The sequence below is a fragment of the Fusarium poae genome, chromosome 4, assembly GCF_019609905.1.
Source record: "Fusarium poae strain DAOMC 252244 chromosome 4, whole genome shotgun sequence".
Classification (NCBI taxonomy): Eukaryota; Fungi; Ascomycota; class Sordariomycetes; order Hypocreales; family Nectriaceae; genus Fusarium; species Fusarium poae.
Genome location: NC_058402.1, coordinates 505,771 through 520,131, shown reverse-complemented (window position 1 = coordinate 520,131; position 14,361 = coordinate 505,771). Strand labels below are relative to the sequence as shown.

The following is a 14,361-nucleotide window of genomic DNA, read 5'->3' as shown; positions in this document are numbered from 1 at the left end:
CGGCATTTGGTGACACAGGCCTGGCTTGAAGTCGGGTACATCAACCATCACCTGCCTTGTCTGGATCTCTCATATGAGCTCAGGACCATCAAAGCAAGGGATGTTGGTCAGTGACACACATCAGAGTCCAAGCCCAAAGACAAAAACAACGGCCGTAATAAGTCAAACGAGATTGCACACAGCATGTGACTTTGAGGCTTCTTATACAACAGACCTGTTAATACGAGGATAGCCGGTGTGTTGGTTGAATAACCCGCGGCTCTTATGGCCTCTTCCCCTAGACCAGTAGTGAAATTGCCTACGGAAAGGAAGCCATTCTCGTATTACAGGGACTCTACCGATTTGCGGGATACAGTGCTGACCATCCAATCTCGTTCAAATCAGAGGCTAGCTGAAATCCCATCTCAGCTAGTGCTTATTATTGCAAACTTGTCCCCCATTCGAGAGACAAAGTTAATTCTCCGCGCCATTGCAATGAAATGGAACGTTAGTGCCGGAGATTTGAGGCTAACGATGAAACAAGATTCAAGCTCAAACAACAGCAAAAGAGACAAACAGTCAAAAGAACATCAATTGGGTTACTATAACGGTCTTGAGTATAGGAGAAATCGAATTGAGTCGAGACCAGATGTATGGAGTCAATCGTGGTGATTAATATGGATCATGTTGACTCTTTGTACAATTAAAATTCAGCTCGTTCGCTCGCTTGCTGACCGCATGTTGACAAGGCATGAACCCGCTTGAATCGACGTCCATGCCAGAATCCTGGCTTAATGAGTCGGGGGCCAAAACATGGGCTGTCTGGCTGTCCTCGCCTCAAATTGGTACTCAACAATCGACCTCAGGTCAACTCTATTGGGATCTCACAGCGTCTACAAGGCTACCACTGCATACTGCAGAGCAGTCCAACTCGAAATTCGAACCCAAAAGGAAACAAAATCACGGGGGGTAGACTAATTGTTGTCTTTGAAATGGGAATTTGCCAAGTCTTGGAGTGCATAGGGCGCGTGCGAACAATCTTACGTGCATCGACGCGAATGGCTCACTCCAGAAGGCCAAGTCGGAGACGAGGATCTTGGCTTTTGCGTGGCCTTGAATAAAAATGATCAACAGACGGACTCACCATAACGAGATCAGAGAAAAGCTTGGTACTTTAGTGCAACGCGTATCCCGCAGTGGAGACGCTCGAGAGGGTTTTTTGGAAGAAATTGCTCCGCAAGGATGAGAGGCCAGGTTTGGGCGGACTGTGTAGAACACTGTGTGTTGTGATGTGTGCCGTATGGGGTGGTGAAGCGTAGATCAAACAAAGAATGGATGTCATCTGTACATATGTATGAATAAGGAGTGAAGAAAGATATGAGATAGACAAAGGATATTCAGATGCACATGAACAGAACAGAACAGAAAAAGTTGCAAGACTTTCTACGACAAAACCAATGAGGCGGCTACTCTCGTATAAAATTAGAAAACACCAGTGACCTCTAGTGGAAGCTTAGCCACGAGCCTAATCCCACCACGGTCTCGCTAATTCGGTGATGAAGGACAGCAAAAGCCCCGTGGATATCCTTTTCCCATCCCTTGTAACTAACTGGACCCAGATGTAAGGTTCTTTGAGTCTAAACCAGGGGGGCTGTGTATCCTATTTTCTGCTCTTTTTCTTTTTGTTTTTGTCAAGACCCATTGTTTCGCAAGGGAGGTTTTGTCACTCATCGTTTAGTTGACGACTCCACGTCACGGACCTCCTTTTAATCAAACAGCCAATTGAAGGTCAAGCGAGAGTCATTAGAGAAGTTCCTTGGATGTCTAGAGTTGAACATCGACAGTATCGAATGAGAATCCATGTGCGAATAAAGTCTCGCGACTCCAATTAGGTTTCGTCCCCCTGAAACTCGCATGCATTTCCGTGGTGGACGTTACACCATCCATATCGATCGTGTCTCGCCATCCCTAGAACTTTCGATCGTCTCTTCGATTGCCCGTTACAACAGAGTGTCATGACTTGTGCAGCACTGGGCGGGTTTGCACCTGTCTCAGACCTAGACGTGGCGCTTGTTTACAATAACAAGTAAAGTCTACATGACGAATTGTGTTCAGTTTATGTCATGCCTTGGTTCATCTTGTCTTTGCCGCCGTGAGTAAATAAGAGCAGTATGCATGAAAGGGGCAAACGCGTTTCAAATTTTTTAGTTGTGCGTTGTAGGCCTCGACCTGGTAGTGCTGACAGCATGGACAGTACAGCGCATCTGCACAGTATGAAAACTCACTAAATTCTAACGGATCACTTACACTGAAATTGACCCTAGCTCACTTGCCCAGGCGGGCCCTGCCGCTGAGACCACAAAACTCAGTCCCCCCAGAACGAGGCGGCGCCGCCGGTGTGGTGAGCAGCAGCCAATAGCCACGCGAAACGGATCGGACGTTACAGGGGCTTTCCTTTGTGGGATTGGTGAGGGAGCGTTCCTGAGTGGCGGCGGCATTGAGACCACCTCCACTTGGTTTTTACTCCCTGGTGTGTATGCCTGGGCTGTAGGCCTGTAAGTCGGGGTTGCAGAAAACTTGACTCTTTCTGTTAGAGAGACATAATAATTCAGTCATCTTGCTCGATCTTTATGACATTTTCAGGCTGCTTATTTTCCGTATTCTACTTCAGCAAAGACCTCAATCTTTCTGCCACACCCCTGTCAGTAGCTTGTTTGCTCCTTGGGCCTTCTCTTTCCTTTGGTTAAAATACGCCAGACCACCTCCACCGTTTCTTACATCTTCTTTTATTTGATCCTATCCTTTTCCTACTTTCGTTTATTACTACAGTTCATCACCGCACGACCTAGTTTTCCTATTCTCTAGGCATTCTCTCTCTCTAGGACCTGCTGGCAGGAAACGCATTCCCTACACTGACAAACGAATATTCGACAACATGGGCGACAGCTACTCTGCCACTTCTGGCCATACTGCCACTACGGCTGTGAACAGGCCGACCATCGACACCACCGCCGCCACACAGGAAAAGCTTGACCCTACGCGCCTTCAAAGTATGGACAGCTCTAGTGCGAAGCGTATGCACAGTCTCGAAATCCCTCTCGACAATGTTCGCTCTCCCCCTTCTCCCGCTGTTGGCGTCAACCCTGCCCTTTTCCGCAAGCAAACTTCCCTCGATCTCGACGACTACTTCACTGGTCCTCGCGATATCCAAAAGCACTCAAAATGGCCCCTTGTCATGCAGATGCACGGCTCCATCATGCCCAAGCTCATCATTCCTCTTGTTGCCATCGGAGCTTGGTCGACTGCCATCACAGTCATCCACGACCACTACCCCAAAATTCAAGTCAACTCTGTTCTGCTCACCATTCTGGGTTTCGTCGTCGGTCTTAGTCTGTCTTTCCGATCCTCGACTGCTTACGAGCGTTATGCTGAAGGTCGTCGATACTGGGGCACGCTTACAATGGCTTCCCAAACATTGGGTCGTGTCATCTGGATCCATGGCAAGGATGTGCCAGACCAAGATCCCCGCGAGACAATTCTGAAGAAGATTGGTGCCATGAACCTCATTGTTGCATTCGCCGTCTCTCTCAAGCATGCTTTGCGATTTGAGCCCTACAGTGCCTACCCCGATATGGAGCATCTCATCGGCCATCTCAACACTTTTGCCAAGGAGGCTACTGCGGCTGATCCCGATGCTTGCTCAATGAAGAAGAAGAACGTTTTCAAGTCTGTTGGAGAGTACCTGGGCGTGTCGTTTGCTCAGAGCAACCCTCGAAAGGCCCTTAAGAAGACTGACAAGCCTCTCGGTAACCTGCCTCTCGAGATTCTTAACCACCTCGCTGTCACTATCGATCGCATGGTTGCTCAAGGCCAGCTTGACGTCCCTATGCAACAGACTCTCGCTTACAACCATCTCACAATGATGAATGACTGCATGACAGGATGTGACCGAGTTCTCAACACTCCCCTTCCCATTGCCTACACCATTGCCATCAGTCAGATCACTTTTATCTACGTCTTTGTCCTTCCCTTCCAGCTTGTTGGGCCCCTCGAGTGGATTACTATTCCCGCCTCCGTCGTTGCGGCTTACATCATTTTCGGACTTCTCTTCATCGGCCAAGAAATCGAGAACCCCTTCGGACAAGACGTCAACGATCTTCCTCTCGAGATTTACTGCGACCAGATTGCGGCTGACCTAGATGTTATCGCGTCTCATGATAAGCGCGAGCCGGATACCTTCCTCCTCAGTCACAACAGCATGCCTCTATACCCAGTCAGCACAGCCTCTTCCAACGCTTGGATGAAGCGCAGTGACGAGAAGCTTCGCCAGGCCATCAAGGATAAGCCCAACACCATGTTTGAGTGGCGCAAGGAGATTGCTCGCAAGAAGCAAGCCGGTGTCAAGTTTGGCACCAACGACATGTTGACCGCTGGTGATCACAATGTTTAAGCAAAAGTTTCCTTGTTATACCCTTTCTAATGCATGTTGGATGGGCTTCTCAAGGGGATGTCCCACAACTACGGCGCGTCAAAATAATCTTTTTCTGGGTTCGGTTCTTGTTAAATTGTACGGTTTATTGCAGAGTTCAGTGGTCGGATTGTCAATTGTTAGACAATAACGTTTTAGTCGTGTTGAATCTTTATAATCCAAATTGATATCAAATATTATCTGCAGCTCCGTGATCGAAGTCAAGAGTCACAGCGTGAGTCAAATATTGAGGTCATCTTACTATTGTCAAACCGTGAGTGACACATTGAAATGCAGTCATCAAAATCTGGAGGGGTAAAATCGGAGCGGAATTTCAGGGCAGCCGTGCCCCGCGATTTTTAGAAGCTCTGCAGCGAATGACCCGCAGTCTACTGCAAGAAAGAAAGAGTCAAAAGCCTTTTTGTTAACCCTTGAGCCCACTTGAGTCACACTCGGAATCGCCATTGATGCTCGCGCGGCGCTTCACTCCATCCACACTTTTTTCTTCTTCTACCTCTTGTTCTTTTTATAAAGCCTCTTCTCTTTTGCGACCGTCTTTGATACAACAAACCCGCCCTCTTGCTTTATCATCGACCCACCGGTCCCTATATCACCCCTCCTCCTCAAGATATATACGCACAATGGCGATCGACGGTAACGCTCTCGCCAACCAGCTCCAGCAGCTTGGTATCGACAGTATCGAATCTTACCCCAACTGTCATCCCGACACCAATCCTGTCGACATCTACCGATCTCACATCACAGGCCTCCTGGCGCCCATCACTGGTGTTGATCCCAGTATCATCTACCCCGCCATCCAATGGACTCAGACACTCGACAAGGGTGATGCTATTCTCGCTGTGCCTGCTCTCCGTGTGAAGGGCAAGAAGCCTCAAGAGCTTGCTGAAGAATGGGTCTCCAAGGTCAGTCGCATTCTGCTGCCATTGTAGACCATGGCTAACGAAACAATACAGTTTCCCGAGTCTCCTCTTATTGAGAAGCCCACTGCTTCTGGTCCCTTCATTTCCTTCTTCTTCAAGCCCAACAAGCTCACCAACATGCTGATCCCCACCATCCGAAAGCAAGCCGGCAACTATGGAAAGAACCCCTACAATGGTCTCCGAGACCCCAGCGACCCCAACTCTGGCAGGAAGCGAATGATTGTCGAGTTCTCTTCGCCCAACATCGCCAAGCCTTTCCACGCTGGTCATCTCCGAAGTACCATCATTGGTGGTTTCCTCGCTTCTTTGTATGAGTCTGCTGGCTGGGAGGTCACCCGAATGAACTACCTTGGTGACTGGGGCAAGCAGTACGGTCTGCTGGCTCTGGCCTGGGAGAAGTGGGGTGATGAGGAAGCTCTCAAGGCCGACCCTATCAACCATCTCTTCAACCTCTATGTCCGAATCAACAACGAGATGTCTGACGAAAAGTCCAAGATCAAGGAGAAGCAAGACGCCGGCGAGGACGTCTCTGAGCTTGAGGCCAGGTCTCTGGATGAGCAGGCCCGAAAGTACTTCCGACGAATGACAGATGGTGACAAGGAGGCCGTTGAGCTGTGGCGACGATTCCGAGACCTCAGCATTGTTCGTTATAAGAAGACGTACGCTCGTCTCAACATTGAGTACGACGAGTACTCTGGAGAGTCTCAGGTCCCCGAGGAGGATATGGAGAGGGCCGCCAAAATCCTCGCTCAAAAGGGACTTACCGAGGATGCCAACGGAGCTACTCTGATTGACTTCTCCAAGCACGTCCCTGGAAAGCCTGGTAAGAGTCTCGAGAAGGTCATTCTCCGAAAGAAGGACGGCACTGCTCTTTACCTTACCCGAGATATCAGCGAGCTCCTCAACCGACAGGAGAAGTACAAGTTTGACAACATGATCTACGTTGTTGCTTCTCAGCAAGATCTTCACTTGAAGCAGCTCTTCAAGACTATTGAGCTTATGGGCCACGAGGATATTGCCAAGAAGTGCCAGCACATCAACTTCGGTATGGTTCTCGGTATGAGCACCCGAAAGGGTACTGTCAAGTTCCTTGACGATATCCTCCGTGATGTCGCCGACAAGATGCACGAGGTCATGAAGAAGAACGAGACCAAGTACGCTCAGGTAGAGAACCCCGAGGCTGTTGCCGACATTCTCGGTATCAGCAGTGTTATGGTCCAGGACATGTCTGGAAAGCGGTATGTAACCATTAAACGGATAAGTGATCTCCACTAACAAGACTAGAATCAACAACTACAAGTTTGACATGGATGTCATGACCTCTTTCGAGGGTGACACCGGTCCTTACCTCCAGTACGCCCACGCTCGTCTGTGCTCTATCCGACGAAGGGTCAACCTTAGCGACGAGCAACTCGCTACTGCGGACCTCAGCCTCCTCAAGGAGAAGCACGCCACAGACCTTGTCCGACTTCTCAGCCAGTGGCCCGACGTTGTCCAAAACACCCTCAAGACTCTTGAGCCCACCACCATCTTGACATACCTGTTCAAGATGACTCACGTCCTCAGCTCCAGCTACGATCACCTCCGAATTGTCGGCAGTGAGGATGAGCTCCAAAAGGCCCGTATGGCTCTGTACGATGCCGCTCGAATTGTGCTCCACAACGGCATGAGTCTGCTTGGTCTTTCCCCCGTTGAGCGGTATGTTGACCTTTGAAAGTATGAGTGACATTATGCTAACTTTGAATAGAATGTAAAAGAATAAATTGTACAAGATTTAAGATGGAATAAAATGGTGGACAGGAATGTTGGGATGTCGAGATTTGCCTCGATGGCTGGCGCAATAGATGAGAATATGAAAAGTTACAATATACCCATTTAAAGTACCTATATTTGTCATTGATGTGTCGGGTACTTCAAGTAATGGCTGATGAGATGAGTCACGATACAATTGGAGGTAGTTCTGAATGTCAGACGACACCAAGGTAAAGATAAAAGCGGAAATGAAACTGTATGCTGCTGGATTTGTTTTCTTCGTCTATGGCATCCGGGCCATCGTTTCATTCTAATTGTCGCTTTCCTCTCTGTTCGCGTCCCTGAGCCGTAGCAGAAGCTAAAATCTTGTACAATTAAAAAGTATTTTCTTGTTCATGACGTTCTGCTCTATCGCGTGTCCCCGTCTGTAGTCGTACAATCGTAATGGCCGCAAATCTCCTCTCTAGGATGTCTTTCTTCCCTAGTAATTTTCTTCCCAACTTAAGCCACCTTTGTCCTGATCTGAACTCCGTGCCAGCTCTTGACAAGATCGCCCAAAGCAGCATTAACCATGCGCTGCTGCTTGAGAATTGTCTGGCCCTTGAAAGCAGGCGATGTAATATCGATGGCGTACATGCTCCCGCAACCACCCGAGACGTCCTGGACGAGCAATTCGGTAGGGGAGAGCTTCTCGGACAGAATCTCGGCAATGGCAGCTTCGGCGGGGCTCATAGAGGGAAGGTCGGGTTCTTCCTGAGCGGCAGCGGAGAATCGGGGGATAGAGGTTGAGATGAGTCGGCGAGGTGTTGTTGGTGTTTGCGGTAGACGGGTGATGTTGATGGCTGTGGGAGCAGCGCGGATGAGGGTACGCGCTGAGCGCATTGCTGCGCGGCGACATGTGCTGCAGATCATGGTAGCTGTAGTCGGATGTAGCTTGGAAGGGGTGTGTGGTATTGATCAATTGGCTGTGTTTGAATTGATTGAAACAAAAGTTGATGACGATGGAGAGAAAGATGGAAGATGCCGATGGTCCGGTTTAAACTACCTAAACTGGGTAAAACTGAAGTAAAGTTACCCACCCGGAGAAAAAAGTTGTGGAGGGGTTTGTAATCCGATCATGGCGGTTAGTTGACCCGAATGATGCCTATAATCAAAACTCGTAAATCATGAACATCTAGTTCAATTACCTACTAATAACATATATGTCAAATTGTTTATATACGCATAATTTAAGACATCAAAACATAAAGTCTGACGCAAAGAGTGGTAGAACAGCTGACGAATTCCTCTCTACCCAGTTCGTTCTAGATGCAAGCCTCTCTTTCAGGGTGGGACCCAAAACTATTACTCTGCGACTTGTCAGTGCAAGAATCTTTTTAAACTAACCAATTCATCTGATCCCTCCCAAGATTGGATCTCAACCCATCTCAATTGCCAAGATCATAACTACAGAATTCACTTACACCATGCCACGCAAGGTAAGAATAAATACATCAAGCCACTTGAAATAGTACTGATTGGTACCAGCAGGCGCGAACCCCAGAGTCTCTCGCTCTCAATCGTGAGAACCAACGTCGTTCTCGCGCTCGTCAACGTGAGCTACTGGACGATCTTCAGGGCCGCGTACGTGAGTATGAACGTCGCGATGCTCAGGCTACCCTTGAAATGCAGCGCGTGGCCAGGGTTGTGGCTGGTGAAAACGCGGCCTTGAGATCATTGCTCGCTGCAAAGGGTGTTGCTCCAGAAGAAGTCGAGTCCCATCTTGAAGCTGTGAAGCATCAAGACAAGACAACCATAAAAGCTGGTGTGTCTTCGTTTACGCCTGTGTCGACACCGTCATCTACCATGTCGCCTGTCGCCATCCCTTCAGGGCCTATGCCATTCATCCAGTCTCAGTGTCAACCTCAAGGCTGTGGTCCTGTTGAGAACGGCAATCCCCCTATCAATTTTCAGCCCGTGATGTATTCGCCACCGACTCCTGTTACGATTACGAATACATGCACTGAAGAGTCAGGTTGCTGTCCCAGACCACAGCCTCCGCCGCAACAGTCACAACCAGAGATACAGCATCCGAGATCTATTGACAAAATTCATTGCATGGAGGCTGCGACTATTCTTGCGCAAATCAAGGGCCATTCGGATATTTACAATGCACGTGCTGCTCTTGGATGCGCTGACAATGAAAACTGCATGGTCAGAAATACGGATTTGCTCACCCTGATGGACGAGATGACATGATTCCATCGTATCTTGTTACAAACCACAACAATCCTAAATCTTCCAGTTCCATCGATCAGAGACCCAGCGAAGCAGATACACCAAACCCAAAAGCACCGGAACTTCTATCAACGGTCCAACCGTCGCCGCGAGCGCCTGGTCACTGCTTGGACCAAAACCAGTGATTGCTACTGCAATAGCGAGCTCGAAATTATTGCTTGCAGCCGTGAAGCTCTGCGTTGTCGAAAGCGGGTATCCAAATCCAGCACGGCGGGAGATGAACAGTGTCGCAAAGAAGATGACCACAAAGTAAACGATCAGAGGCGCCGCGACACGCACGACGGAAACGATCTGATGAACTACTTGATGGCCTTGCGAGGCGAAAAGAATGAGGATGGTGTATAGCAGACCGATAAGAGACCAAGGGGAAATGATGCGTATAAAGACTCGCTCATACCACTCGGGGCCAGCTAGCTTGCGCAGGGAGAAACGAGTTATTATGGCTGCAGCGAGAGGAATGCCAAGAAAAACTGCTACGCTTGTTGCAACGGTCGAATACGACACTTCGAGGTGACCTTCTTCTCCGCTGATGATGCTGATGAAGAAGATTGCCATTGGCGCGTACAGAGCCATCTGGAGGATCGAGTTTATAGCCACGAGGATAGCGCAGTATTCGTTATCACCGCCGGCGAGGCCGTTCCATATCAACACCATGGCGATGCAGCGTGCAAGGCCAACGAGGATGAGACCGACGCGGAGTTCGGGCTTGTCTGGGAGGAAGGCCCATGCCAAGCCGAGCTGGTGCGTGTCAGCGATGATTTAGGGTATCGGGAATCGCCACTTACCATCAAGAAAGGTGCAACAATCCAGTTGATAAAGATGCTAAAGAGGATTTGTTTCCAGACGTCGCGCTGGGAGAAGATCTCGTGGAGACTTTCATATCGGACTTTGCACAAGATGGGATACATCATGACGAGTAAACCAACGGCTGCAAGATTTCGATATTAATACACACTCCTCAATTGGAAATGGGTATCTTACCTATAGGAACCGAAACACCGACGAATTTACCCTTTTCCAAAGCAGCACCAGTAGAAGGGACAAAGTTACCCAACAGGATACCAATAATCATTGCGAGAAGAATCCATACTGCGAGTAAACGGTCAAGCCATCCCAGAGCCTTGAAAGCTGAAGAGCTTTCCTTCTCTTCAGTGTTTTCTGTTGGTTGTATGTTATTCTCTGGGTCGTGAGTAGAAGGGTACTCTTTTGTATGTGGAGGAGAATCGGTATTCGACATGTTTGCTTCGATACTTTGTGTACACAATATGTTGTTTATGAGTTGCTTTATAGCCTGTGTATATTTGAAGGAGGATATCACAGATATTTAGTCCTATTTAATATAACTGTCTTCCGAAATCTGTCGCAATACTACTGTTGTTATCTGATTTCCCAACTTTTTTCTGGGTATTATTCATTGAGATGGTAAAATTGGCCAATCACACGCGGGGCATGACAGGTCCCTCCTGTCGCGGAACCGAAGGGAGGCGGGAGTCGTAGTATTGGCCTATCAATTTCTTAGCCTCTTTTCCCATCTTTTTGTTAATCGTGCTCGATTTGAGGACCATGATGGGTAAGCTAGGTATGGTTAGACTGTTCCTCCAATGAGAGTGGTTGTTAAGCTGGCCAAGCTTTCGCGGCTTGCTGTTTCCACGTGTAAGTCATCAAAGGGACTTTAGAGCTGTATGACACATTCGGCCATTGCACTTGAAGGAGTCGATTCATCTTCAAGTCATGAGAGCATTGGGAGTTGGCCTATCTTATATTATGGAGGAACAAATCAAAACAACCATTTAATTATATTGAATTAGGATAGGCGTTAGTCCCAATCCAGTGTAGATATTCATAGTGTTCTGTTCTTCCAGAGCGGCACACCATATAATATTGAACATCATCACTTCAAACAGCAAGAATTGCTACTGGCTTTCTTCTGACTGACAAGCGAATCTGTTGCCTTGATGCCTCATTGCCGTCCCCAACTTGTGGAAGGTGCGGCAAGCGACTTGCCTCGTGGCTAGGAGAAACGTGCCTTCCCGCCGACCACGAGATTCATCGTCCACAGCTGCATACCTTCCTTCCTCTCGTCTACATTATCCTCTAGATTTTTTTCTTCTCTTCCATCTCAGAACTTGACATCTTCCCCATCACCAGCCCGGCCTGCCTCTCATTTCGTCCCCATCACGTTCATTTCACGTTCATCACCACTTCATCATGTTTGCCCGCCTCCTGATTCTCATCTTTGGCATCGCTGTCGCCCTTTGCCAGGCCTCCTACAAATCGCAGCAGCCGTACGACAAGTTCAAGTACTGGGGGTGTGCCACTGTCGACGCCGCTGGCTTCAGCAACCCCGTTCCGCTTCCCAATGGTGTCTTGACCCCCGAGATGTGCCAGGCTGCTTGTGTCGACCACATGTTTGCCGCCGTATCTCCCAAGTAGGTCTCGCATGGAAACTCCGACATGGCAGCTAGCTAACTCTTCAAGTGCTTGCCGCTGTGGAGACGATCCCAATGCTATCAAGGCTATCAATGAAGGATTCTGCAATAACCCTTGCTCCGAAGATCCCTACTCTCCCATGTGTGGAGGAGGCTGCTCTGAGGACGACTCTGACATCTCGAACCTGTTTGTCATCCAGAATGCTGCTATTCAAGCCACCGAAAGTCAGCCTGAGTTGGGCAGTCCGGAGGATCAGCATGTACCTTCCACCGTTGTCATTACTGTCACGTCAAGGGTATCATTTGCTTCAGCTGCACTCCCATGGCAAACTTCTTCATCTTCTGGACAGGATCAAGTGGCCCCTTCACAGCCACCTACTGTCCAACAACTCCCTGAGATTGCAAGCCCTCTTCCTTCGTCAGTTTTTGTCCCTGTCGACCCTCCTGCTACTTCTCCCGGCCAGCTCCTGGAATCGACCACCTCAACTGTCCAAGTTCCATCCAGCCTCACTTGGCTTGATGATGAGCCTCCCACTACCCCGGTGGCAGACCCAGACTCGCTGTCGGATGGTTCTGAAGTTCTTTCCGCGTCTCAAACAGAGTCTCCCACTAGCGAAGTTCTAGTTACAGACACTGGTTCTGTGCCTACCCCTACCGTCAGTCAAGTGGGTTTCTCGGAGGCAAATCATTTTGAGTTCCCATTGGTCATCACACTGAGTGAACTTCTCCTCATCGCTGTGATGCTCGTTTGAGGTGATGGAGTGGTGGCCACTCATCAAGGATGGAGGTATGGTAGCATGATGATATCGAGTTATATCGAGGCTGTCTATGTTTAGTGGATCGTGGAGGAATCTTTTTGTAAGACAAAGCAGAGATCAACTGGCCAAAACTATGAGCAGATTGAGTCGAGTTGTACAACCTGAGGTTTATCCGACGACGGTCCTCGAATAATACAGATGATACACAAAATTTCAGTATTTCGATTTGAACAAATACTCAATTGTAATGACCAAATATGAAGACAGAATCTCCAATCGCCGTCCCTGTAAGATATTCTATTTATTGACTGAACAACCACTTGCACAAGCATAGGGTAAGTGGAACTCCATCTGCCGTAAATCTTTTGACGCATGAGCTGGCAACCCCACTGTAGCTCCAAGCGTGCGACGCCAAAGAAGTGGCGGGGTACTTGACAGCAGAGCAAAGGTCGGTCGACATCTCACCTACACCTACATTTCAATGTTATAGACAAAATGCAGTCAGGAATATCAGGTAAGAAGATACAGGACCTGTATAAGAGCCAGAACTAACTCTTTCAGCTTCTCAGGAGCTTCAGAACGAGTTTAACTCGTTGCTGTCGTCAACGGGCACCTTTGGACTCCTCGCAACCATCGAGAAGGAGTCGATGGTCCCTATCACCACGATCCCCTCCAAATCGAGCTCATTCTCCGACAACCTTTCAGCCCTAGAGCCTCACCTCAAGCCTGATGTCGCCCTATACATTATCCTTCGTCGTTACGAAGATGCTCCTCGATTCATAGCCATCACCTACGTCCCTGACTCGGCAAAGGTGCGCCAAAAGATGTTGTTTGCTTCAACTCGCTTGACATTTGTCCGAGAGCTGGGCACAGAGCATTTCAGGGAGACTATCTTTGTCACAACAGCCGAAGAATTGAGCGCCAAGGGCTTTGAGAAGCATGATGCGCATAACAAGATGGCTGCCCCTCTCACCGAAGAGGAGCAGCAATTGGGCGAGGTTAAGCGTGCTGAGCAAGAGGCTGGTTCAGGAACTGGACAAAAGGCTATTCACCTGAGCAAGAACTTTGCCATGCCCATCTCTGAAGACGCCATTGCTGCTCTGAAGGACGTTGGCCAAGATGGCGGTCGACCCGTTACAATGCTGGTTAGTAGTAGTTAAAAGTCCAACGAACAACGCATCCCGGAAACTAACCGCTTATACCATAGAAAATCAACCCCTCGACTGAGACAGTGGAGCTCGTTCCCGAGGCACCCACGCCGAGCGGCATTTCAGATCTGACAAAGGCCATCTCTTCCACCGAGCCGCGGTTCACCTTTTACCGCTACACCCACACACACGACGGTGCCGAGTCCAGCCCCGTTCTTTTCTTCTACACCTGCCCCTCGACGCCCGGAAACAAGTCCATCAAGTTCCGCATGATGTACCCCCTGATGAAGCGATCCGTCCTCGATGCCGCCGAGGGTCAAGCTGGGCTTGTCCTCGAGAAGAAGTTTGAGGTGGAGGACCCTAGTGAGATTACCGAGCAGTCGGTTCTCGACGATTTGCATCCCAAGGCGGCGTCCCGACAGGGCTTTAGCCGTCCTAAGCGACCTGGTCGATAGATATGAGACAGTATGAATTGTTACGAGAAATGCATTTTTGAGAGAATTGTGTAAATTGCAAAATAAAGTCAATTGTCCAAACTACAAATGCTGGTATTTATCCAAAGATGCATGCGCGCAGTAAGAACTAAAACCATCCCCATCCCTATGCATG

General features: G+C 48.9%; 7 protein-coding genes across 7 annotated transcripts; 5 read left to right on the top strand and 2 right to left on the bottom strand.

The window, feature by feature from the left end:
• Positions 1-2,914: 2,914 nt before the first annotated feature.
• Positions 2,915-4,429, top strand: FPOAC1_010279 (uncharacterized protein; the record flags this gene model as incomplete). Its single annotated transcript, XM_044854673.1, has 1 exon — positions 2,915-4,429. The coding sequence occupies one exon, from the start codon at positions 2,915-2,917 to the stop codon at positions 4,427-4,429; it is 1,515 nt and encodes a 504-aa protein (XP_044701986.1).
• Positions 4,430-5,088: 659 nt separating this feature from the next.
• Positions 5,089-7,142, top strand: FPOAC1_010278 (uncharacterized protein; the record flags this gene model as incomplete). The annotated part of the gene is made up of 4 exons (XM_044854672.1): positions 5,089-5,370; positions 5,422-6,626; positions 6,673-7,086; positions 7,136-7,142. 4 exons carry the CDS (start codon positions 5,089-5,091, stop codon positions 7,140-7,142), a joined length of 1,908 nt encoding a protein of 635 aa, XP_044701985.1.
• Positions 7,143-7,641: 499 nt separating this feature from the next.
• On the bottom strand, positions 7,642-8,022 carry FPOAC1_010277 (uncharacterized protein; the record flags this gene model as incomplete). The annotated part of the gene is made up of 1 exon (XM_044854671.1): positions 7,642-8,022. One exon carries the CDS (start codon positions 8,020-8,022, stop codon positions 7,642-7,644), a length of 381 nt encoding a protein of 126 aa, XP_044701984.1.
• A 584-nt stretch (positions 8,023-8,606) lies between these two features.
• On the top strand, positions 8,607-9,378 carry FPOAC1_010276 (uncharacterized protein; the record flags this gene model as incomplete). Its single annotated transcript, XM_044854670.1, has 2 exons — positions 8,607-8,618; positions 8,668-9,378. 2 exons carry the CDS (start codon positions 8,607-8,609, stop codon positions 9,376-9,378), a joined length of 723 nt encoding a protein of 240 aa, XP_044701983.1.
• Positions 9,379-9,411: 33 nt separating this feature from the next.
• On the bottom strand, positions 9,412-10,654 carry FPOAC1_010275 (uncharacterized protein; the record flags this gene model as incomplete). Its single annotated transcript, XM_044854669.1, has 3 exons — positions 9,412-10,155; positions 10,203-10,345; positions 10,399-10,654. 3 exons carry the CDS (start codon positions 10,652-10,654, stop codon positions 9,412-9,414), a joined length of 1,143 nt encoding a protein of 380 aa, XP_044701982.1.
• A 971-nt stretch (positions 10,655-11,625) lies between these two features.
• Positions 11,626-12,598, top strand: FPOAC1_010274 (uncharacterized protein; the record flags this gene model as incomplete). The annotated part of the gene is made up of 2 exons (XM_044854668.1): positions 11,626-11,846; positions 11,896-12,598. 2 exons carry the CDS (start codon positions 11,626-11,628, stop codon positions 12,596-12,598), a joined length of 924 nt encoding a protein of 307 aa, XP_044701981.1.
• Positions 12,599-13,099: 501 nt separating this feature from the next.
• Positions 13,100-14,207, top strand: FPOAC1_010273 (uncharacterized protein; the record flags this gene model as incomplete). Its single annotated transcript, XM_044854667.1, has 3 exons — positions 13,100-13,118; positions 13,166-13,749; positions 13,812-14,207. The coding sequence occupies 3 exons, from the start codon at positions 13,100-13,102 to the stop codon at positions 14,205-14,207; spliced, it is 999 nt and encodes a 332-aa protein (XP_044701980.1).
• Positions 14,208-14,361: the final 154 nt, after the last annotated feature.